We start from the raw sequence: 26,415 nt of genomic DNA, 5'->3' as shown, positions 1-26,415 counted from the left end.
CTGTAAGCCAGCTACTGTTTCACTCCCTGGACACTACATACTGCATGACACATAGAGGGACTGCTCAATAAAGTGATCGTTGTTCTGCCTGAGTTTGTCCTAAACACACAGCAGGCCTCTGCTTCTTTATTATTATTATTATTAATGCATCCCTAGAAGCAGAACAAGTCCTGAACAGTCCTATGACCAAACAGTTTCTCAGCAATGGTATGCAGTGGGCCCACACAATAAGCAGACCAAGAAAGAGAAGCTATATGCTTCCCAGGAGGAACATACAGAGACACAGAGCAGGGATAAAATGCATACACTGACTACAAAAAGCAGATTTCAGATCTAAAACAGTGGCACAACGGTCACACATACTGCTAAGTTGTAGCCTCAGCTGATACAAATTTTATTTTTGTGCTACAAGAGGCATTCTGAACCTAGTTCAGAGATACTGAGCTAAGAAAATGCTATTTTTATCCTCAGCAAGTATTGCACTGAACTATTTACAAGCTTGCACTCTATAAACCTGAGCATGTACCTGTTAAGTGATTAGAATTCAGCCTCCCAGCTTGGCTGGCAGTAGGCAATGCAGTTATAACTGCAGAGGCTTCATCAGAAAGAAGCATACACTTGTTGCATTTGTTCATCCGTTTAAAGCAGCAATCTGTGTTTGCAACTATGTAAGGTCAACAGCACTCCATACAGAACACATACTGGAGAGTTTGTGTATTTACATATATGAAAACATACCCAATCCAGATTTGCCCTTACAGTATACCAAGCCATAACTGCCAGTTAATCTCTTGTTGACTTATGTAGCCTACAGCATTTCAAAGTGTACAAATGATTTTTTGACCCAGGCAGTACAAACCTAGCTCAACATAGCTGGCAACATGGTGAGAAGCACTAGGAATCTCATAGCTACTCATACTTTTTTATAGTATGCCTTCAGCACATACTTCCTACTCACAGAGTTAGCTTTCAGATCTACTGCAAGTTTAACCAGCAAGAGCTTTTGGCTCAGATAAGCTGGTCTAAGAGTAGTGGCTGGTCTACAATAGCTAGTGACTCTCTTCATTTGCTTATGCACCACAGTGTTTGCTGGTTCTGCAGCACAGAAGTGTCTAGCCTTTCTTCAACAGTTTTTCTTCTTGCAATGTTGTAGCATACTTTATTCTTAAAACTTGAGGGAGACAAAAAAGACAAAAAAAAAATCTAGATGTTATTACTGTATTGTACATAAGGGTCACAATCTGCCCTGTTCGTGCCCTTTTCAGATACTTCTATCTCTCCCTCAAAAGATACAAGGTTTTTTCCTCTCTGATCCATTTTCATGCAGTACACGTTTGTTTTACCCAGACCAGTGACACTGGTAAATGTATTTGGAAGCTGATGTGAAAGCTCAGTGAAACCCATGTCACCTACAAGAACACAGTTTATGAGATAAAATGATTAGCACAGCATTTCCTGAGAGCTTTTGGCAGGAATCAGGCACCGGTTCAATTAGTAAAAAGAAAGGCATAGATGTGTGACTGTCATTGTAGCTTAGTAGCTTCCCACTCAACAGCATGCTCAGTGGATCATATTCCAGGGCATCCGGGGATCTTATTCCAAGGTGGGGCAGATTGGCAGGAGGGACATAGAGACCAGGCAGCCCAGGAAACGCGACAGGGTGTAAAGGTACCCTTGGGCACTACAGTGACAGTTCACATCTCCACTAAAGAAAGAACTGAGTCATTTAAGTGACATTATAGGATGATTAGCCATTAACTGATGGCTAATTTGGCCCTGTGCAAATTTGAAGAAGCTTTTGAGGAGACTACCCAGGTGTCCCTGCATGCTGGAAAAACAGGCATTTCCACACATCTATTTGTATTCAGGTACCAGGATGAAGTGCCTTAGACTCAGCATTTTACAATCTCGAATAGCAAGATGCTGAGCAAAGTACATAGCTGCAAAAGCTTCAGCAAATATATAGATAACCTAAGAAAATATTATAATTTAACCCTTCAGAACCTTTGTGGTGGTCATAATAGGTAGGGGAAGATTTTCATTGTCATGTCTGATCAAATTGTTCATTTGACATCTGCAGTCCACTGAGAATAAATTGAGAATTTATGGAGACTCCCTTAAAAAAATGTCACGGCCTCTGTTAATATTTTTTGTTATCTGAAACATTGCATCATGTTGTAGATTTACTGTGTATCTCTTACTGTAAGAAGGGAACAAAAAATAAATTTATAACCTAAACCATCTAAGCATTCTGCTAAGAAAGAAATTGACCTTTAAAAATATTGATCTCATGGCAAGTTCCAAGCATCTTTCAGCAACAGGAAAGTTTAGGGCATCAGGGTTGGCACAAGGTTATGCAGTCAGCATTGTGTATTAATTGATTTGTTGTTTTACTTTTTGCAGTCACTTGTCTAGACTGATGGATTTGTATGTAGGCATGAATACATATTAAAGAACAGAAGTCTGTTTTAGAGGGATCACAGGGGCTACAGCGGTAGCTAATGAAGTAGTACCTCATAGTGATCAGTACCCAGTGACCTTGGGGTTTAAACACTTCAGAGCAAAAGCCTGCTGAGTGCAGGCTGTCAGGTGAATTCATACATTACAAATGCCCCAAAGCAACAACCATCTATTTAGATGTTTCTTTTTTTTTGGACTTCGGACTATGTCCCAGGATGCTCCCTGGACATAAACTTGAAATGATCAAAAACTGTGATTTTATACCTGAAGCTCCACTCAATCCATATGTCTTTTAAATTGTTTTTTAATAGTTTACACTTCCCTTTCAAATTAAATGGATTTGCTATAGGATACAAGATAAGGATGATTTTCTTATTTTTCTGTTTAGGATCAGTAGTGTTTCCTGACTTCCCATTGAAGAAGACAGTGCTAATCTTCTGAAATAAAGATATCTGAGAATGAGTATTAAAACTCTAAATACAGACACACTCCCCACAGAAAATCAAAATGATGCACACATCACACACACCTGAAATGTCACTGGTTTTAATGTAATTCTATACAAATCGAAATTCAAGCTCAAACATGAACATCCCTGAGCACACTTTTTAATTAGAAAAGTATTATCCCTGGCTTTCCAGGGAGGGAAAATGTTGCATAATTAACAACTAGTGAAATCAACAGAAAATCTCCGACTGGCTTCATCAGTTACTGCATTGAGCACTTGCTGACATGCCAGAGCTCTGCCACAACAACTCAGCAGCAGATACCTGGAGTGAAAATCAAAGAGTTCTTGACTCTAGTTCAGAAAATTCAGGCAAACTTCTTTGAGATGTAAATCTCAAAGTCTTTTCCTGTAAGTCCCTGTGGAATGTTACTCCAGAAAAGTGAAAGAAGGTGACACATTCAGGTCTCTATACTATAGAAAGCATTTTTTCAAAGCTCAGGAATTCATTAATTCTTTGAAGAGTGCTAGGGAAATCTATCCGGATTACTGAATGCCTTACTACCTATCAGCCCCTTTCACTCCACTGTCACAGGAGAAGCTTACAGGTTTTTATGGTCGAAGTCAGATTTCCCAGCCTGTCTGAGCATTTTTGTCATGTAGAAGCAGTTTTCTTTCTAAATAAAAACAAAAAAAAGGGAATGGAGCAGAGAATAAGGAGCTTATCTATGTAAAACAAGTATAAGTGTGAGACCACATGGAAGAGAAAGAAAAATACTGTAGAGCAGTTGGAAAAATCCTTGACATAAACAAGAGTATTAGTGGGACATGTTTATTCTTGACCTGAACACTATAATGCTTCAAAGTGGGGAACATACTTTCATTAAAAATAGGCATTAATTCTAATTCTTCAGAAATGAACTTCAACTGATGTGGAATTCAGATAAGCCTTAAAGCATTTACATATTTGAGGATTATCTAATATTTTCCATAAATGGGGGTCTCATATTTCTTGGCTTCCATGAGGCTGAGGTTACTGTGTACACCATGGACTCTTTGCTCCTCTCCAGCCTCCTAATCACCCTGTATGCTGGGTGACCACCCCTTCTTCTGGGTTTTGTGTGTCCCCCTAGCCCCCAAATAGCCTTATGCTAACCCTGTATTAGCTATGTAACCCTCCTGTTTCTTCCACACCACAATTTCTCTTTCTGAGGATGACTCTGGGGTTTGTTTTGTTTTGTTTTGTTGTTTTGTTTTTTTTTGTTTTTTGGTTTTGTCTGGGTTAAGTTATTCGGTTCATGAACTTCAGAGTCCCATTGCACAGAAATGGTTTAACAACCATAGACAACACTCAATCAGTACTTGTTGGATGCTCAGCAGTTACCCATCCCCATTTCCTGCCACAATCACAGATTTTCAGTCTCCACCAAGGGAGAATCATTCTTCTCAGCCAGCTATTCCAAATTCCTGAGCCCTCACACACATTTTATGGAAAGCACTAGCATACTGTGCTAATAGATTGAGGCTAACAATGGAAGGAGGAAAATTGACCTAGCATTGGTTTCACTGGGTTGTAGTAACTTTAAATTAGGTTCATATGGGATTTTAATAGAATTCTGTATAAATTCTAGATGCTCCATGGCCTTCCAATCAGAGTAATAATAAAGACTTTTCCTTTTTTTTTTTTTTTTTTTTACCTTCTTGCTGAGTTCACTTGTATCTTAGAACTTAGAGAAATAACCTAATTATCTGCAAAATGTGTGAATGGAGATTCACAAACACACAAAGTGTGATTTCCCTTCAGAATGCTGCTCCCGCTAACAGTCAAAGCATCCCTATCTAGGCCATGTATGGGATGGCGAGAGCTGAAAATAACAGCAAATTAAGGAGAAGAAAGAAAACAAAGCAAAACAAAACAAAATGTTTGGGGTTAGAATTTTCCATGCTCCTTATTCCCTTTAAAAAACAGCTGCCAAAAGGTCAATTCTATAAAAGAGGAAAGTAAAATAGATAATATGGCCAGCTGAAATGTACTATCCCTGTAGACTTGATTTTTAAAAAACTGCTACCTTGCAGGAAAACCTAGGAAAAATAATTATTTTTTTAAGTATTTCTCCTCTCCAACAGCAATTTTACATGCAGGCAGGTGCCAATATCATTAGCTCCTTGGCATTATTTCTTTGCAGAACAGCTGACAGCAAATGACAGGACAGTCTACTTGTGTTGGAATACAGATAATTTCCTGACATACAAAGCTTTACTGCTTCAGATAAATATTTACAAACATGAGAGGAAAATAATGAAGTCAAATATCAATACACAGATCAAAGAGCAGTATTTACCTTTCCGAGATCTGAATACAACCCACAAGCACTGGATTGCAGCATGATTCCTTACTGCTGGGCACATTGCATTGACTTTTACATGCACACAAAGCAAGCATAGAATGCTATCTACACACCAGCTTACTTTGCTCTAAGTGCAAAGGGCACTTTGATCCCAGTTTAGGAGATTACTGTAATATAGATTTTTTTCAAAACCCAGCTTTGTCTGAAGAGAACAACTGCATTAAGCATATTGAAAGCATGAAAGCCACTGGAGAATACCATCTACCACTTCTCTCTATGACCTTCATGGTAATCCTGTTCAAGGTAAGAAGCAAAATTGCCTTTTGTTGGAATATTGTGAAATCAGTAAAAACTAAGTGTGCCAGCTCCTGAGAACAGAAGTGTAGCCTCAGGCTGGTTTAGGACATGGGGAGAAGGAAATGCGAAACAGGGCTGTTTCTTTGTCTTTCAACTAGCACAGGGTACAGTATGGATAATTTTTATGTGATGCAGCTGAAGAAACCCAGCTACACCATGCCTGCTCCCCCACTTGACATCTTCTCCCAACTAAGGTTGCGGCTGGGTTCATCCCTGAACAACCTTTTATCAAAATGTACATTTTAGAGCATAACAAATAACATTTCCAACATAATAAGAGTTTGGCAACTAGGACATTAGCTAGATGCTAACATAAAATACCAGTCTCTGCTAGTTGCCTTGGCTCCTTCTGGGGTACATGGAGCAAGACAGGCCTCATTTCACTTTTCTGAGACCTCTGTCTTCCCAAGGGGACAGGTATCTCCAGGTGTCTTCCCAGTGACTAAGAAGAAATGTCAATGACTACTTAAAGACTAGGCAAGATGAATCCTCAGGAACTTCTGGTGAGAGGCAGATGATGTCTAGTAGGGGAACGGCTTGGGAATGTTTCCCAGCATGGACCATTAGCATTGCTTGAGACAGGTGATGCACAAGCTCCATCACCCGTATACCAAGTCTGCATCTACATGTGGGAACTGGTCTTCAGAAAGCACTGAATACATTGAGAAGAAACATGGACCAGGCACAGAGAAAGCATTGGGGCGTTATCATGTGTAACCTGAGGGCAAGGTAATGAAGATCTCCTAGAACTGGTTGGATTTCTGGGCAAAAAAAGGTCATTTGCATTATTTCGTGGAGGGCTTTCTATGAGTCTAATCTCCCCAGGCAAGGGTCATGTTTGTGTGCGTTACTTATTCTCTTTGCTCTAGTGATCCTGTGGTCCTTCCATTGACTGTAATGGCAGTGCTATTCATTGACTGACTTTAGGATTGGACTGTTTACTAAGCAAATAATCAGAGTCAGCAGATTTGGAGTCATATGGGTACCCAGTAAGCAGCCTTTTTTTTTGTCGGATTGGCTATAAAAATCCCAAATCCCCTCAGCTCGTAGCTGCTGGCACCAAGGCTCACTAACAGCAAGCAGAATGGCCTTTCACTCTGTGCTCTTTGTTTTCTTAGCTGGACTGGTACTTTTCTCTGAAGCTGCACCACTGGTGAGTCTCTTTTTATTCAAACTCAATCATGACAAGAATGATAATCTAGATTTTCTAGATGACTAGCATCCTCCTCACCCATGAAATTCTGTAACCATTAGACTTTTCTGGAGTGTTATTTTACTACCATTTTTTAAGTAGTTTCTTCAGAATTCTTAAAACTTTTTTTTTTAATTTTTTCTACTTATACATCTATTTTAGGATATTATGAAAGGGCAATGGATCTAGGACATGTGACCTTTTATTTCTGTCTGTTTCTCTCAGTTCATTACTCACATCCCCTGTCTTCGATGTAGAGGTAGCTCAACCTTCTTCACCAAACAAGAGCTTCTCTAAAGCACTAAAAAAATGTTTTCAAAGTATGACTAGGGTTTCCTTGTAGTAAAATGAGTCTTAAGAAACTATTATTTCAGCCCTAGGAATGTCACAGGTATTTCTTCGTTGGTTTCCTATGCTAACATAGGCTGCCTGCACTTTTAATAATTTACTATTTTATTACTTTTGACCTAATTAAGAAAGGTATACTTTATAACATTTTACCAGGGCCATATGCAATTCTAAATATTTATCAACCAATCTCTTTGAGTGTGCATGTGTGCAATAAAGTTATCAGCATAAACCTCTAATAGGCTCCGCTTTAAGAAACAGATGTTTGAAAACTAGAGTTGAATACTGTTTGTCAAAGAACTTGTTTTTAAGTCAACATTAATTCTGCAATAAGAATCCAACTTTTGTTTGAAAGAAAGTTTTTGCTGAGCTGGTGAACAGCTCCTACACAACCTCTCCTGCTTTCCCCAAGGTCACCCATGGCTCTGTTGATTCCAAATGCCCTCTCATGGTGAAAGTGCTGGATGCAGTCAGAGGAAGTCCTGCCGCTAACGTGGCTGTTAAAGTCTTTAAAAAGGCTGCAGATGGAAACTGGCAGGACTTTGCTACTGGGTAAGTTATGTGGTCTTACGGAGCCATTTTCAAGGTACCTAAGGCAGACAATTGAGAAATAAAAGGAATAGAGCTCTGATCATAAAAGCAATATGTCCTCTAGCACATGCCACACTATCACTGTTAACAGCACCTGAATTGTTGTCTAAAGTGGAATCTATCCATGACTGAAATACATGTTAATTGCAAAAACATGTTGAGATGCTCATCTTGCCTTTGTAAGGGAATAGGTTTAATAATTAATTTTTCTCCTAGATTCAGTACTATCTTTCCTTTCTATAAAAAGAAAAAAATATTACTGGAATTTTGTAGGTAATCCAGACTAACCTACTGTCTTCATATGCAATGGATATAGAGCTTTACTTGCAGCAGTCATACAAAATCTTCTCTGTAAACTTTGTCTGTACACACACAAATAATAAGCACATTAGTCATCTCTTCCTGTGTAAGAAACATGCTGGTCAGAAGAAACTCCTTGACCAGAAAGTTTTAAAGAGCCTCATCATAACACACACAGAAGCACAATTTCAGCATTTTTTGTGGTAATTGCTATAGATCTGCATGTTTTTTTCTCGAATGACATCTTAATACTTACAAAGCATCCTCAGAACATGACTGAGGGATGGGCAATAATACTATTCTCTTCAGTTTGAGGAAAGAGTATGGGTAACAGAGGAATACAGTTTGCTAAAATCCAAATAGGCAAGGTATTCAGCATTTAAGTTTCATTGTAACAGCTCATTGAATCAGATTTTTAAATATGTCAAGAGAAATCTCTACAAACAGCAGGATATTCAAGCACAGAATGACAAGCATAAGCATGGACAGGAGCCACCAGAGCATCCAAGTGTCTTTTACTAGGATTTTTATCTCATTATTTAAAAATCTCCAAACAAACAAACAGACAAAAATGAAACAAACAACAACAACAACAACAAAACAAAAAAAAAAAAACAAAAAAAAAAACAAAAAAAAAAAACAAAACAAAAAAAAAAAAAACAGAGGAGAAGACTAAAAGTAGAGAGATTCCTTTCTTTCTATCTGAAGGGTTTCTTACAAAACCCAAAACACAAAATACTTTTCCTCATTGAAAGGTAGCAAGAAAAGTTAGAAGACTGACGAAGAAACAAACACTTCCCTTCCCAAATGCTGAGTGCTGATTTAGGAACAAATAACTCTCAGAACTGATTGATACACTTTACCAAACAGAGAAGCCCCATGAAAAAGAATTACACGTTGTTTTCAAGGAAAGCGAGGACCAGGATACTGTCTTGCCCTTAGTATTTCTGCCATTATTAGGAAACCCATATTATTTCAGATATTTCTTAAACATGTAGTACAAAATACAGTTCACAGAGGAATAAGATAAAAGCAACATCATTGTTAAATTTCCTCACTTTTGGGGCATAATGGTGTTTTCTTGTTCAGTTTGCAACGCTGTTATCAACAAGTCTAAGGAGAAAAATCTCGCAGTTGTTCTTAGCCAAGCTATGCTGATCCTCTATTTCGGTATACCCCTAGAAAATCAAATCACTTCTTAACTATAAGTTGAGAAGATTAACCCTAGGCAGATGAGAAGCATTTTGCTGAGGGAAAGCAGCACAGAAACATAAATCCACAATTTCTGTTGCAGGCAAAGGTTTTGACCTTTCCCTTGACTTGCACCTTAACCAAGGCTGTTTTCATCAATACCTGTGACTTCAGCTGATGACACTTCATTTGAACTGAATTTGCACATGTGATTGCAATTTTTTTTTTTTTTTTTCTCTTGGGAAAACCAGTTTCTTTGTGTTAAAAAAGATGAAAAGCTGAATGAAATCAAGGAATGCAATCTGTAATGACTACTGTCAGGTTAATAATATTTTGAAGTTACAGTATCTAGCAGATGCATTTTGTACAAATACCTATAAAAGTGGGGTTTTTTTACCTTTTGGTTTGTTTGTTTTTACTTTGCTAAAATATTAAGGGAATGAAGCAAATGCACCTGGAAGGCAGTGAATTTAGAGTAATAGTATTTAAAAAGTGGGGAGGAAACAAGCATAGTAACAGCAGACTTTATTAAGAGGCTTATTTCAAAATTAGTCTAGCCAAAAATATGCAAGAAGAGACAATTAGAGCTGGGATGTACTCTGAGGAAGGCTTTGGGGCACAGAGACCTGGGAAGCATATGATCTGAGATCTATATGAGCTCCTCTCATGCCTAGCTTTGACCTTTTTACTTATTACATTTTTGGAAAATTAGGTCTTATCACATAGTTCATTAATTGCGTTCACCAAATGTAGTTCTCATGTAACCTAGGTTGTAAATCATTTAAAAAAAAAAATCATGTTCCTGAGCTATTTCTTCAGCAGTCTCCATCTGGGAGCAGGGTTTATCGCAGTGCAGTATGTGCCCCAAGAGTTCATAAATGTCATTGCACAGACAGTACAGAATTAACCTGGTCACAATATACAGCTAAGGTCCAGACAGTGAAAAGGGGGATCAGGATTGCAGTCTAGGCTGGAGCCTTAGTAACTTAACCAGAGGCTTGCAAATTTTTTGCTGGAAAAGCACAGCTTTTTAAACTTAACTATCCATCTTACAGCAGATACTAGCAGTCTATATCCTATTGAGAATGAGCAACCATACTATATTTATTCCCACACTCAGACAGAAATATAAGTGCTCTTCAGAAGGAACCACTTGTAGCATTTTGCTACCAGGGCTGAATGCAGGGCATCCTCTGCCTTCTGCTAATCCCAGACAGGCTCTGAATTGCACACTGTCCTGTTGGCTGTCAGTGCAGCAGTAATGCTGAAGGGCTTGCTCATGAGACTACTTGCTCTGAACTTAAATTTGGAAAGTTCCGTTAGCTCTTGGTAGTGGGCAAGACTCTTCAAGTGAACACTTTTCCAGTTTTCCAGCTGCTCTGCATGGTTAACATCTGGGTCAGCACCCATTAGGGAAAGCAACATTCAAGCTGCATCCACACTTCTCTCAAACTAAATCTTGTCTGTTTACCTGAACAAAGATTTTGAGGCAGACACGATTTTTCCCTTTAATTGGTTTGTGCCTAGACTATCCAACTTGTAAGCAGATGTATGTGAATTTTAACTTGCACTCTGAACACTTCTGCAGGATCTCAGCAATTCTGTTTTCACAGTTTCAAGGACACTCACCAATTAATTATCCACGCTTTTACCTTTGGCATTTTATCAAGGCAATATAGGTTAAGCCAGGAAGTACTAAATAAAGCAAAAGAAAACAATGTGTACACTTCACAAACAACCTGTGAGCCATGTTTCAAACAGGGCAGGTTTGGTTTACCCAGAATACGGTTGATTTCATTTCTGCTGGACCAGTGAGACGTCTGTCAGTCTTCAAAGCATTGAGTTGAAATATAAGAAAACCTGAAAATTAGCATGGGGTTTTCAATTCTATTACTTCTTAATTTAAGCAAAGGCAAAATTTTGATTCACCACCATTAACCAAAGATGACAAAAAAGATGAATGAGGCAGCAGCGGCAAGGAAATAAAAGCCGCAATATCTCAACTGATTCGGTCTCAGATGAGCAGCGTGTTACCACTTTCTGACCCCCACCACCACTCTTTCTCCTCAAGCTTTTGTTTTCTGCCCAGACAACCACTCCTTTCCATAAGATGGGCAAGTTCTGCTAGTTCTTCAAGTCAGGGCTTTCTTCATTTTTCCTTCAACTACATCATCTGGTTATGAAGTTCTATAAAGTATTTTCAGCAGAGAAAAAACAACAACAACAAACACCTGGTAAAAAAAAAAAAATTACAAATAAAAGGAGGGAAAAAAGATAAATGGGGTTTAGGAGCTAAGTATGTAAACATTCAAACAGCTGTCATACAAAGGTCACTGCTTTTCAAACAAACAGGGTGCAATGCCAGCTATATTGGCTTCTTGCTTCTGGACTTCATTCATCCACGTTTTTTTGTTATAAGCTGAGTACACAATCTCTCTGAGCCGGGAATTCCTATTGCTCATTTATATGGCACCCAGTAGAAGAGGCCCCTGCTCTTTGACCAAGGCATTGTAATTCAAATTAATAAATTATTATGATGTTAAATCGCTGTTACAAGATACTACCACTCAGGGTCACATAAAAACACATAAAACCCTCCAGTATAGGGGTAAAACCTATAGCCGCAGTGATAATAACTAGATAATAAAATAATTTTCCACTAAAATATCTCTCCTCTCTTTAATTATAATTTAAGATTTGGCATCTTGCCTTTCATTATGACAGTCCTTTTCCCAAGCCACTAACATCTGTTGTCAGAGGCAACTTGGCAAAAATTAAACATGATATTAAAAGAGGAGCCTTAACTATAATCCCTGCTGTAGCAAGAGAAATCATGAAAAAAAAGCCAGCCAGCTTTGATTTGTGATGTAAATGGATGAGTTGGTAGCAAGGGCAGGCTCTGCAATATGGAAACTTACCCTATAGGAGGGAATTATTTCAGGTCTCAGAAGCTATTCAATGTAGAATTTAGCTGTGCAGCACCTCTGCTATTTAATATTCCACACTGACTGTTATTTTACTGTTACAGGAAAACCACAGAGTATGGGGAGATCCATGACCTCACAACAGATGAGAAGTTTGTAGAAGGAATATACAGGGTTGAGTTTGACACCAGCTCTTACTGGAAGGGACTTGGCCTTTCCCCGTTCCATGAATATGCAGATGTAAGTATTTGCAAAGATACTTAATAACCTATATATTGTATAGTGGCATCAGTTGGAAAGAACAAATAAGGATTTGAAAATGCTCATTTTATAGGAAATAAGCTCTTCTTTAATCAGAGGGATTTCCCTCATATCACTCAGCCGAAAATCCACAAATTCTAGTATGACCTGTAATTACAGGATAAAACAATTCTTTCTGATGGGCCCTTTATTTTTAAATGTTGCACAGTACTGAATTATGCAACAGAAAAAGAAGGCATACAAATATGAAGCAATAACTTTACAAGGAAAAGTAGGTTGTTTCATCAACACCAAAATTTCATAAGCAGGCTGGCAATATAATCATGCCTTGTGTCTCTCTTTGCTCTCAGCCCTATACTGATTCATCATGTGCTCTATTCTACCACATTTACTTAGCACTTCCAAAAATGTTGTTTAAATTCTTCAGGCTTAACCTGCTATTAAAGTTGCTCCACATTAAGTAGTCTGGAATGGCTACAGACTGTGTTGTAGTATACTTTAAAACACAAGTTTTTGGAGCTCAGTGGAAGACTAAAACGAATGACTGAGGCTTAGGTCTATAAAAGTCTGATGTGTGGCTGAGGTCATTTAGGTCAAATAAACAATCTCACAAAATATTTCCTAACCTTTTGGATGTCTGAAAGCTGCTGGGGGCTATGGAAGAACTTCACCTGAAAAGGTGCTTAAAAGCACCTAGTTAGGACTGTTCCAGCTAGGCGGTTGAAGCAACTTTCTTTTGATGTAATACCCTAGAGGTCAACAAATTAGCCTGGGAAATGGGCAGAGTTCAATGACTGTCTGTGTACAAGGTAACTGAAGCAGACAGTCCTCATATCCCAGCAGTTTAGAGTTTGGCAGGACCAGGATGACACCAAGCAGAGCGGTGCAGCTGACATGCCTAAGGGACAAGATGCCATCCAGACAGATCTGGACAAGCTTGAGAAGTGGGCCCATGCAAACCTCCTGAGGTTCAACAAGACCAAGTGCAAGGGGGTAGATTCAGGCTAGAAAAGAGGAAGAAATTTTTTATGATGAGGGTGGTGAAACACTGGCACAAGTTGCCCAGAGGGGTGGTAGATGCCCCATCCCTGGAGACATTCCAGGCCAGGCTGGACAGGGCTCTGAGCAACCTGATCTGGTAGAGGATGTCCCTGCTCATTGCAGCGGGGTTGGACTAGATGACCTTTGAAGGTCCCTTACAAACAAAACTATTATATGATTCTTTGTGGACCTGGGTCCAAATCTCACAAATTTCTCAGTCTTCGGTGAACATCACAAAGTAATAGGGAGTATTACGCTCCAAAAGGGTAAAATCATTGAATGAACAGAACTGGCAAAGTGGGCTGCAGAGGAAATGGAATGTGCTTGCTAATTCTTCATAAGGTAGCTTTGAATGTACAGTGTTCATCTGATCACAAGGTTTCTCTTTTTCAGGTGGTGTTCACCGCTAATGATTCCGGTCACCGCCACTATACCATTGCTGCTCTCCTCAGTCCTTTCTCTTATTCAACCACCGCTGTTGTCACTGTTCCCCAGGAATAAACATGTACTGTCATTACACAAATACCCTCCTCCGCTAGAACTATCATAGGCTTTTAGGAGGAAGGTTTTTCCTACTGCTAATGCATAAGTTTTTGCTACATTAGGGTTTGGATTTTTTTTCCATTTTGTAACTTGGCAAACTTCAGACAAGTAATTAAATGTTACTTCTTTAAAACAGTTTTAATTCTATCAGTGAGTTTTATTGTGTTCTAAGGTGTGATGGTTTGTGTTCAAGTGCAAAAGACAGCTGGAAACCATGCATGGCACACAGATGCAAATTAACATTTGTTTTGGGTCTGTTATCTTCCTCCACTACCTTAAAGTCTCACCAAATGCATCTGCTCTAAATAAGAAAGTTATAGAGTTGTGCTACCCCAGAAAATCTGACCAAACACACGCAAAATAAGAAAATAATCCATGCTGCTCATAGTTTAGACACAGAAGAGACAGTCCCATATCAACTAGGTCACAGGATAAATAGGAGACATTCCAAATACCTAGCAGCAGAACAAACAATGCAGAAATACTGTTGAAATATATATATATATATATACAGAGAGCTGAAAGAGTTAAAAATCTGTGTAACTTTACTTAAAATTTAAGGCAAACCTCAGCATTTTGTCCTTTCAAGAGGAAAGTTTGCTGATGATCAATCTAGGAAGTTCTGAGGCAATTTCAACTAGCACCCTTTTAACAACTTTGATCTTTAACCCAGTTGGCTACTGTATTCAAGTGCATTCCTGTTAAATCTCTAATAAGTCCAGTCTCTAGCCATTCTTAAAGAAAGTCCTAAAACAGAAGCATCATCTTAACAGTCTCTTTTTATTTTTAGAAACAGCAAAAGGTAAACTGTAGAGTGACTGTGATTCAAATAATGTTGTTGATAAACTGACAAAAGAGTTTGAGGGCTTTAGCTGTCATTTATGTAGACCGATGGCCTATTATATTTATAATACCCTGAAGGAGAGGAATTGTTGTTTAATAGGATGACAGAAACTACAGAGATTATTACTGAAATCATACCATTCAGAAAGCAGCAGCACTCATCTGCAACTGACCTTGGAGTTTATCTCTACACCTGGAGCCTGATGGAGTAACTGCATACCAAGTGAATTCACAAGTTACAAAAGCTTCCCTTTAACAATTAACTAATTGGTTGCTTCCCCCCCCCCCCCCCCCCCCCGATTTCAGGACACTACCACAGTTACACAACTCTTGTAAGCAGTGCAAATAGTTCCAAAACAGCACCCACCTTAAATCATGCAGATTTCACGGGATCCTACTATTCCTGAAGCTTGAAAACCAGTGAGTTTTGTTTGCAGTGGGCTACGCCCAGCCCTCAAAATAGGACAAATATATCCATACAGTCATGGTGTCATTATAAAAATAATCAAACAAAAAAACTGCTCTGCCTGTAGTCATCCACCTGAGGCCAGGATAAACAAGTAAAAGAGTGTATGTGCATGTGTCTAAGTAAAAAGGAGAAAGACTAAGTTTAATTTCAAGAAGTAACAGTTCCTTAAAATGAAGCACAGACTTCTGGTGAGGAGTGACTTGCCATTGTATAGGGAAGGTCCTGAAACTTGCACTGAATCTAAGGCACAAGTGATGTGACAGGACTTGGAACACTGACTGTGCTCCAGGAATAGGTATGTAGGTATCTAGTTATCATGTTGAAAACCATAAGTGACATTTTTCCCAGGTGAGTGCATAAGATAACTAGATAGCCCACACATTATCCACTTACCTTTTATCAGAGGTGGGGCTGAGGCCGCCACAGAGAGAAATCTCATAATAGATAAACGTGGGTGAGTCAGGCCGAGCTATAACCACAGAGAAATACTCACTGAAACAGAAATTGCTGAGTGGACAAGAAATTTCTATTTCTCTCAACTGTACGAGATTATTACAGCCCTATTCCTCAATGAAAAGAGAAAAATGAAACAGAATAGACACTGTTTCCAAGAAAACACATCACTGCAGTTGAGCTAGGCAATATTCACAATATTTCCACAGTCAATGGTGAAGAGACTTATTCTTGCAGACAAGGTTCATGTTTGTATGGGTTACTTATTTTCTCATTGTTTACCAAGTAAATAATATGAACCATCATGTTGAAATTCATATGGGTTTTCTGATAAGTAGCCTCAGTTTAGAGGCCTTGATATAAAAAACAGAGATCCCATCAGTTTCTACTTGCTGACACTGAGACTTCCTAGTGGTAGGCAAAATGTCTTTTCATTCTGTATTTCTTGTTTTCTTAGCTGGCCTGGCATTTTTCTCCAAAGCCACATCACCGGTAAGTGTCTCAGGATTAAGGTCCTTCATACTGATGTAGTCCCAGCCTTTTTGTTGTTGTTGTTTATATCTTAATTAGTGTAAATGAAAAATAGGACATTCCATTTTATTGCAATTATTTTGATTTTACAGTATGTGTTGACTATAGTTCTACTGCTCTTTTTTCTGGTCCTTCTTCTCCAGTGACTAGTGAAAGAGCTTTATGGTTAGAGAAGCAGCACTTGTCATTAGGCTCAGCGACTACATGAAAAACAATGTGAGAGAAGAAAGCAAAAAAAAAAAATATATCATATTTACACAAAAGCCTTGGGCCTGTTGAAAAGTAACTAATAGCCCCTATAACACAATGAACAAGCTCCTGCTGTGAGGGATTTCATTTGCTGTTGTAAGATCCATGCTGGAGAAATGCATTCTGTAGTCCTCTCTCTTCCTGCTCTACCTACTACAGCTGTTACATGTAAACAAGAAGGGATCTCCACACTCATTGACACAAGCACAGCACTGAGCCAAAGCCAGGATCCCACTTCCAGAGAGCTCATTGACTCCAGCAAAGCCAGCTAGACAGACACTTCAGCCTGAAAATCTCCTAGGACAGACTTGTTTCTCTTTCCTTCCCTACTCATTCTTTCTCTCGAGCTCTAATTTTTGGGAAAAAGAATACATGACCAGCCTTTGTGAGGAAGCAGACTTCCACTCAGCTCACAGGGTGCAAAAGCCAGGAAAACGGCTGGTGGTACTAGAGCCCCCATTGTCAATGCCTCAAAAGACACACTCACAAGGAGCCTGTGCCCTGCAGAAAGGGAGCCAGAGGAGTCATGGCCTACAGGCGGTATAGATACATGCCCATACATCCATCTGATATAGGGCAGGGTTCCTGGCCAACAGGGCAGTCAGTACATTACAGACTATGAGAGGGGAAGTAAGAGAGAGTTCTTAGTTTTTAACATGTATATCGTGATCAATTCCACAATGACTAAAAGGACATCAGTGATTGCTATTTTGACATCATGCCTGATTAGCAACATCCACAAAGCACTGTTTTCTCCCTTTTCGTATACAGAATTAGGTAATGGAAGGTCGAAGCCCTGATTCAACTCTGCCATTGCATAGGTAAAGCACAACTTTACCTACAACTTTACAAGCATAACTACTGCTTGTGACGAACATTTTGGGAGTGAAACTACCATCACCTCTTCTTTGAAGGAAGGTTTTCCTCTCCTATCCCTGCATAGCTGCCAGGGGCTGACAAATATGATCCAACATTGTGTTAGGAGAGAGTCCTTGTGTGGTGCTTATCAGGTTTACAGCAGAATTAAGGTAACTCTATGGCAACAAGATATTAGTGGCTCTCACATCCAGAAAATTGTGCTTGAATTGCCACTTCAAAATGCAGAGGAAGTGTCGCCAGGTTTTAAACATTCCTACTACTTCTGATGATTATTTCCTGTTGAGGTTACAATTTAGTTACAACTTCATGCTGGAGATGATGTGTAGCTAGACCACAACAAAGAGAAAACAGAGATATGTTCTCACACACAGCTGCAGTGCCACCTCAGTGCACATGGCTACTCTCCCCAACAACTCCTGACATCTTCCTCCCCTGTTCCATCACACCCAGCGCGCAGAAACCTCCAGGCTACATATGTCTGCAGTACACAGTGATCATGTTGAGGACAATATGGTATATTCTGCAGATCTAAAGAATAAGATTCCTTACTGCTTTATTATGCACCGCTGCTTATCTTTCTTACAATGTAAAAATTCTCTCTTCCTACCTGAAGGGCTTTGCTGACTCTAAGCATCCTCTTTTTATAAAAATTCTGGATTCAGTCCAAGGAAGTCCAGCTTCAAATGTTCCAGTTAAGTTATATAAAGAAGCTGCAGATGGATCTTGGGAGCTGTTAAATTCGAAGTAAGTCATACCAAAATAATGAGTGAAAGAAGGGAAAAGCAATGGGAAGAGGCCAAATAGTAGGAAAAACACTGTCACATTCTCTAACATGTCTTTTTCACTCAGAGGAAGGGTAACATACTATTGAATTAATTTATTGCAGACTGCCTTTTAACTGTAATACAGTTTCAACTAAATAGATGGTTTTAAAATGCTTTATAATTGTGGTGAGCACAAGAAAGTATTTTAAACTAGCCCTTAATTCAATCATCGCTTCTCTTCAATTTCATTACAAAGGATTATATTACTTTTTAGTACTCACCAATGAACTGCTGCATTATTACCAGAACAATCAGGCAGACTCTTCTAGTTTGCTTGAAACTAAGACTTTGGCTATTTTCCTTCTTTCTAAATGGATTTTCATTTCATACAACAGCACGGCTTTAAAAAGAAAACATGGAACTATTTTTAACATATACCACGTTATAATTGATAGCTGTCTTTGCTTCAAGAAAGAGGAATCAGCCAAAAGGAGAAAATTTGGGGATAAAGCCTTCTCACCTCCTCCCCCATAGAGAAGCAATTACATCTAAAATAAGAAAAAGAATCTCCTAGATATGTAAATGATGTCATGTCTTTTAAAAATATAACTGTAGGATTTCAAATGTAGATGATTTTTTTTTTTCAATTTTAGTATACATTAAGATTTTAAAAACTCAAAAGCATTTTTTAAAGTATAATCTGCAATGAAATTGAAAAACTTCTTATGGGGTACACAGAATTAAAGCTCTCTCTCTCTGTTCCACAAGCAACTTCCCACTTCCACACCTTCTCCCCATGATACTTGCAAAGTGTCACCCTCTTTCCTCTGTTAGTGGTCTATTCTACCTGAAAAAGTGAAATAGGTGCTTACTTATCATCAAATGTGAGCTTAGAGACTCAGAATATACTTATAAAAATACTTGACTGAACAGCTGGATGTTGACAGAAACCTTAAAAACATACTTAAAATGTGAAACAAAGAACAAAGTAACCTTAAGGTATGCAAAAGTCCTGATAATACTAAATCAACCTCTCCAGCCCTGGTAATTTGTAAATAACTGAGTGTTACTGAGAGACTCTGAAATAACTGTTCTCAGTTAAAGATGTGTGGTTTTAGCTGAGAAAGCTTATTGAAGAATTGAACAATTAATGATGAATCTATGTCAAAGAAAACAGAGACATCTGAACTGATAACAAGTCTGATAACTGACCACAGAGTATCTTGTAAGACACCAATTATGTTCTATGACTTCAGTTATAAGCTACATTAAAGCACAAATTCTAAGTAATGCACTGGATAATGACATTAAAATCACTCAATTATTTATTTTTTACTGCAATTTGAATAAAATATGTTCAGAAAAAGATTTGTCAGCTATAACATAAAGCAGTTGTTTGTGACTACCAAAGTCAGGTACTAGCAGCATTGTTATTTGTGGATAACCTACGCAATCAGAAACCTAGTATTATATAACTTATTTCAAAGAAATAGGCTTCAACCCAGACATGTCTGAGAGACAGCATTCAATATTGGTTCTGGAGCCCCAAACCGGTTGGTGTTCAAAGGTCTCTAGCTTCATGCCAGTACTATGGCCTTGGACAGCCCTGATAGCATCTTCAAATCAAACAAAACCATCTGTTTGTGGAGGGTGAAAAAACAACTGATTGATATAGACAACAGGGAATTCCACAAGGCTACACTGTTGGCTGACCTACAGCCACTTCAAATAGTAAATCCTATATTTCACCCATCTGTAAAAAATATTCATATTGATAAAACAACTCAATGTATTTCAATAAGAAAACAATGGAAAAAAAAAATCAAGAGTTAACCCTACTTACTACCTGCAGAATAAGTGCATCATAGAGCTTCCACTTTGCTTACAGCAGTTAAGTTCTCCCTCTGAGTGAGTTCATTTAATTAACTCCAAGAGTCCACCAAGAGTCTACAAACAACACCAGCTTTTGGCTCAGCCCTAAACCATGCAGAGCAGTGACATGGCAGGCAGCCGTCTGCTGTGGCGATCGTGGAAATAGCAAACACCAAGATAAGCTCCGAAGCATCCATAGTACAGATGGACATAAGCTATTCCAAATCAATAGAAGTATTCATCATATTACTTAAGTCACACAACATCACTCAAGTTCAGTTGCTAAGAACTGCATTTTTCTCAGGCTTTTAAACAATATATAAAAGTGCATTCTCCTGCCATCACACAGACAAACCAATGACAATGGAGAGCTTCATGAGCTCACAACTAAAGAACAATTTGCAACAGGGATATACAAAATTGAGCTTGACACAGCCTCTTACTGGAAGATACTGGGCTTGAATCCCTTCCATCACCATGCTGATGTGAGTATTCATTTTCTCCTGTACTTCAGTTGCAAAGAATAGATTTTATATGCCCAGGCTTCAATTACTAATTGCACATGTTGAACTTTCTTTTCACTTTAAAACATTTTTGAATTAACATTTTAAATGCACAATCTCAAAGCTTCATAACAACATACTCATGAGAAAATCTAGTTACCATCTTCCCCATAACTCTCAATAAACTATTAGATACATTACTTATGAGGAGGCTTTCTGTCCTTCTAGCTCTACTTAAGCCTGTGAATCTTTCTGTGATTATTTCTAGACACCTGAGGGAGAACAGGCAGAGTACTCTATTAAGTCTCCTAAGAAAATGGATTTTTCTGCTTTTGGATCCAGTATTTGGTATGGCTGAAGACAAAGTTTATAACTTAGATTTTTTTAATATAATGGAAGTATTAAGTGCATTCTGGATGCTCGAATCCTCAGTTTACAAGAGGAAAAAACAACACAAACAGGCCTTTTTAGTTTGCATGGAACAGATAAACTGGTTAGATGGTGGCCCTAACCTGGTATTGAGGCCATCTCCAGGTTTGTGACCCTGTGGGGGCTGCCCCTTTCCCCACCACAGCATCATCCCTTTCACAAGACCTTTCAGCAGCAGCAGTCCAGTGCTAGTTGCTTGCTGGACTGTGACAGATCAGTGGCACCACCAGCTGTACAGTTCGCAAATGCTGCTCAAACGGCCATTCCTCACCTCCTTTGAAAAAACATGTAAACACCTGGGTTAAATTTTGTTTCTGCCTCCCTGAAATGGATAACATTCTAGAAAGTATTGAAGGTTAATGCTGGATAGTCTTGCCTTCAGTGATAACTGAAATAAGAGTTATGGTGAAAGATTTACAGTGCAAAAGCGAACTGGTTATACATCAACACAATATTTATGTCTACATCCCAGACTAGAATTTAATCCAGGCTGCAAGAACCTCCTTTCTTAAAAACAAGCCTCAGCAGGGATCATGTTTTGCTCAGTTCACTAGTTGTTTCATATGCACCTTTTAAATTAAGGTTGAAAGAAGCACAAGCTACACATCACAGAAAGTTAAACTGTGTCTATTTTAAAAGTTGACACCCATCATCTCACAACACAAAATAATCTACTACTCTGTAGAGGGAGAAATCAAAGGACAGGACATGAGCCGATCAGGGAAATGTTAAAACTGCTGTTGTAAATGATTCATACATAAGGCTATTATCACATTGTGGCCAAAGGACTAACACAATCCTTCTCTATCTACGAAATATGTAAGCAGGATTAAAGAAAATAATTGCTTCATATTTTGACCTGACGGTATTTACTGTAGCACTATGTTATGCTTAATTCTGTTCCTCAAAGTTCAGGACTTCATAAAAGCATGAAAAATATTCAAATACTTGAAAGAATGCTTGGTTTTTGTTTTTTGTTTTTTGTTTTTTTTTTTTTAATAAAGACAATCAATGGGGTTCAATGTAGGTCTTCAACAGGGAAAAAAAAAATCTTGTTTCCTTTAATGAGTACCAACAAGGAAACACCCATTTGGATAATAAATATATTTAATAAAAGTTTAAATAATGTAAGTGACATGTATGCTTTTAACAAAGGATATTTCACCTGTGGGGAAAAAAACACAACTGTGTAAGGCAGGCAATCACAGATTACACTGGTCAAATCACCACAAGAGAAGATATTTCCATTAGATGATATGATCACAACGGTTCCATCTAGGCTCATATCTAGAGATCATTTCTCATTTGTCTTCTATGCTTTTTCTTTTTCCAGGTGGTGTTCACAGCTAATGATGTTGGTTACCGACATTACTCCATTGCTGTTCTCCTCAGTCCCTTTTCTTACTCAACCACAGCAGTAGTTAGTGAGCCAGTGGAATAGAAGCTGACATAAAGCATGAAAATTTAGATGTGTAAATTAAAATTTCCACAAGTGAGAAGAACTTAGTTTTCGACCATATCAACAGCTTTAGATTTCATATTAAATCACTAACAGTAACAGTCATTTATCCACTTTGTTAACTTCAGGAAGAATGTGTGTTGACTTTGTTTTCAAATACTCTCCTGAATAAAACTATTCTGCATGTCCGCATTCTGTAAGTATTGCTCTTCTGAATAAAAGTTTAGGTTTGAAAAAACTCATTACATTTAAAAAAAAAAAAAATGCATTGAAGCTCCATTACTGGGATTCTGAGAATAAACCGAAGTCTTCCATGAAGTTAATAAAATATATTCCTTCCTGCAAAGGAAATGAGCCAAGCACATCTGAATGGTGTCTCATGAAAAGCAAGCACACAGGAAACAAAGTCCACCACCTACCACCATCTCTACCTTATTACTGAGGCCCACAATATCTGAAGTCACATCGGACAACCACCCAGGGTCCCACATAACCACGAGAGAAACTCACCTCTCAATTCTGATTTCTAAGATGTAGAAGCAAAACAAGGTTAAAAGTGACAGAAAGGTAGAACAGCATTTAAGGATGCTACACATATTTAAAAAGCATTTTTTCCTGCTTTCTGATAAATTATAACTGGTAACACTTTCAAGGGGAGTCCATACCCAGTGTTGCAGAAAAGTATATCCATCAAACATACTTGAAAAAGTTTATTCATGTTTCTTCATAAAATCCTGCAAATACTTTTGTCCTCAGTTGAAGTGCTCCCAAAAATTACTTGTACACCTCTAACCATCAGACACTTTTGTAATGGCTATACGATACAAAGAAAAATAAGAAGGATAACTAACAATTCCTGAGAAAAGCAGCTCCCTATTTAATGCCAGAAGAAATATGGATGAATACTTTTATTTCCCATTCTTGCAATCCATATATTTGGGGAAGATTATTCCTATGTACACACAAAGAGGAGCCATTAGGAGATTCAACAGAATAGCAACCCTATCTTGGAAAATTACACAAAAATGTTGAGTCATTTAGCATAATAAAACCAAAAGCTGAAAGCATACAAATACCAAAGGAAAAACAATTTGCTAGCCTAAGACTTGATCCCATCACAGCCTAACCTGATGTATTTGCTGGCCAGGTTTCCCTTCCTTTTGTTGTTACTTTGGGATACCAAGCACTACAAAAATGAGCACTTTGTCTATGTACAAAACACATGAAGATATATTCTTCACAGAACCCCAGAATAAACAAACCAACACAATCTTTAGAACATTATATTTCATAAAAGACAATGATAAAAAAGTACAAACATTTTCATGAACAACAAAAAAAAACAAAACTATGATAGTACACAGGAAATTCCCAGCATTTGTTTCAGTGCATTTTTCATTAAGCCTGTCTTACATACCTCTACAAATAAAATAATCTTAAGTACACTTCTTGCCAATACGCAATGGATCCTTTTTATATTTTTAAATAACTGCTTCATTAGTAACCCACTACAACATAGTCATTAGTAATCATAATGATAGAAAAATAGACTGGCAAGATCCAAGAAAAAGGACATTTTGCACTTTTCAATATACTGTCTATTGCAAAATGGATTTTGTATTTTATATTCTCCTACTTAAATGTGAAATACAGCAAATGGGTTTAAGAGCATATCAACCAGATTCCACTGTTAATATTTCTGTAACATTTTTATTTGTTAATTTGAAAGACCTTCAGAATCTTGTAAAATACTCCTTTCTTTTCCCTCCACATCCACTACTTGAAGAGATGTCTTTAATTTGCCTTGTCATCAATACAAAAGCCAGTGTGATTGGCTTCTCTCTACATTTTACAATAATCATGAAAATATCAAAAGCAATGTGCACAACATTAAGTTCTGCATCACATTTATTTCATTGAAGGCACTGTCTATGTTAAAAGTCACCACAGAATAGTATTGAGTTCAAGCAGGTAGTTTGCAAACACTATTTTTGATATGATTTGAGATGGCAACTTTTATCACTTTGTTGGGAAGTTTTAAAAGGTATTTAAAGAAAAGTGTTGGTTAACAAGTCATATTTTAACATCCATCTCTTTGGGGCACCAAAATGCAAACTTTAAGAACTCAGCTATATGTCATAATCCATTCACATACTGGTTTAAGTCATATTTTTCTAAGATCATACATGATTAATCACTTAAAGCTGTAAAGTTACATTAGTTCAGCATATGTGTAATATAGTATGTATATATGTATGTATATATACATATATATGCATTAGCATTTTTTAAAATTGCACATTAATTTCACAGAATGCCTAACAAATGGGCACAAACACATGCTTCAGAAAACAGTACAGACCTACTGTATCAAAGGATGTTTCATAATCGTAAGTGTTAAATTGTAGGTGAATTTGTACTGAAAACCAGAAATCACTTGAAAATTACAGCAGGATTTAAAATTTTATTCAAGAATTGTATTAGTCTGTTATGAAATAAGACTAATTTTATTTTCAAGATGTAATTGTTCATACAGTGTATTAATAATCTCCCCCTTATCCATATGCTTCAGGATTATCTATACACTCAATTATAGAAAAATATATCAGGAGATGATCAAACCACATAAGCATAAGAAGGATATTTTGTTCACTTTATGCTCACTTTTTGTCATTTTCATTGCATTTTATCATTCCTAAAGCATATTAGAGTAACTGGTAGATTTTAAGGTAATTCCAATGTGGTTTAAAATATCCCTTACAATTGTTCTCAACTACTTAAATTAAATCATTACATTCCTACTAAATATTTGGGATGCCTACAACTAAGCTCATAACTTTACTGAAGAATGGCTAAGGGCAAAATTTGCTGCTGGGATGTCAAAAAAATAAAAGCTGTTTATGGCAAACAAACTCAAATATACAAAGCACTACACAACCTGTGGCAGCAGTTTAGGAAAGCAACACATAGTAATGAGTTCAAGTTAGTATTCTTTGTCAACTCTCTTACAGAACACTCTATGGATGAACAATCCTTATTATATACTGCTTTCCATTCTTCATGGGAGCAGAAGTCAGTCTTTGGTTCCTAAAGAGTTGAGTAACCGTGACAAACAAAACCGTTAGTGGATCTTGGTCAGTATCTTTGCATTAACATAGAAAATAAATGATCTGGTCCTTTTCCTTAGTATTAAGAAAGGGTGTAAAAAAATATTGGGAAGGGATAACAATGCTTAGCAGTGGGATACTTTAAGGTAGCATAACATTACAAGCAAACAGAAGATATGTTTTTCATTATAAGCCAAGGAAAGAGGCTAGTTACTCATACATCTAACACCACAGGAATAGAGATACAGACAGGACCAATCCTTAGTGGGACTGTGCAACCTCAATCTCATTGAAAGTCATCGACTTGAGGATACTTAGTGCATCATAGAAGCACTCAGCACTCTAGGAGAATAGACCCTAAAATAGCTATATTGATTAATATATTATGGGTGGAATTTTAAGAAGGACTTGGTATTGGCCTGCTTTCAGTTCTGCTTACGCTACTATCATCATCAAAACAGATTGATCAACACCATGTTTCTGAAAATCCCACACTGCAAGCATTAGAACTATTAGAACTATATTTTCTTATTTTCTTAAAAATCTAACTTTTATATTCTTCCAAAGAAGACACATTTTTGGCTCTTCTGATTTTGGAGGAATAAAAGTGCTGTTTACTAGAATTAAAAAAAAATAAAGAACAATACCAAAATACTGTACGCACCCAGACACATTGTTTTAGGCATTAAAATCCCTGACATTGACACTAGTGGCACACTTGGAAACAGTTAAGAGTTCCTGTAGATCATAATACGCAACAACTGCAAGATTTTCTGTAATACACATGCAATATGCATATAAATAGGATTTCAGTGACAGGCAGGGTATCATACAATTTTGCTGGCAATAAATAAAA

General features: G+C 37.6%; 2 protein-coding genes across 2 annotated transcripts; both read left to right on the top strand.

Moving 5' to 3' along the window:
- Nucleotides 1-6,694: 6,694 nt before the first annotated feature.
- On the top strand, nt 6,695-13,959 carry LOC309436538 (transthyretin; the record flags this gene model as incomplete). Its single annotated transcript, XM_082045797.1, has 4 exons — nt 6,695-6,763; nt 7,563-7,702; nt 12,261-12,396; nt 13,852-13,959. 4 exons carry the CDS (start codon nt 6,695-6,697, stop codon nt 13,957-13,959), a joined length of 453 nt encoding a protein of 150 aa, XP_081901923.1.
- A 2,230-nt stretch (nt 13,960-16,189) lies between these two features.
- LOC309436539 (transthyretin-like) lies at nt 16,190-22,434 on the top strand (the record flags this gene model as incomplete). The annotated part of the gene is made up of 4 exons (XM_082045798.1): nt 16,190-16,258; nt 18,039-18,169; nt 20,411-20,546; nt 22,327-22,434. 4 exons carry the CDS (start codon nt 16,190-16,192, stop codon nt 22,432-22,434), a joined length of 444 nt encoding a protein of 147 aa, XP_081901924.1.
- Nucleotides 22,435-26,415: the final 3,981 nt, after the last annotated feature.

Source organism: Streptopelia decaocto (assembly GCF_964273445.1).
Source record: "Streptopelia decaocto genome assembly, chromosome: 2".
NCBI lineage: Eukaryota > Metazoa > Chordata > Aves > Columbiformes > Columbidae > Streptopelia > Streptopelia decaocto.
Note: the sequence above shows the minus strand (reverse complement) of the source record. Positions and strands in the feature narration are given on the sequence as shown.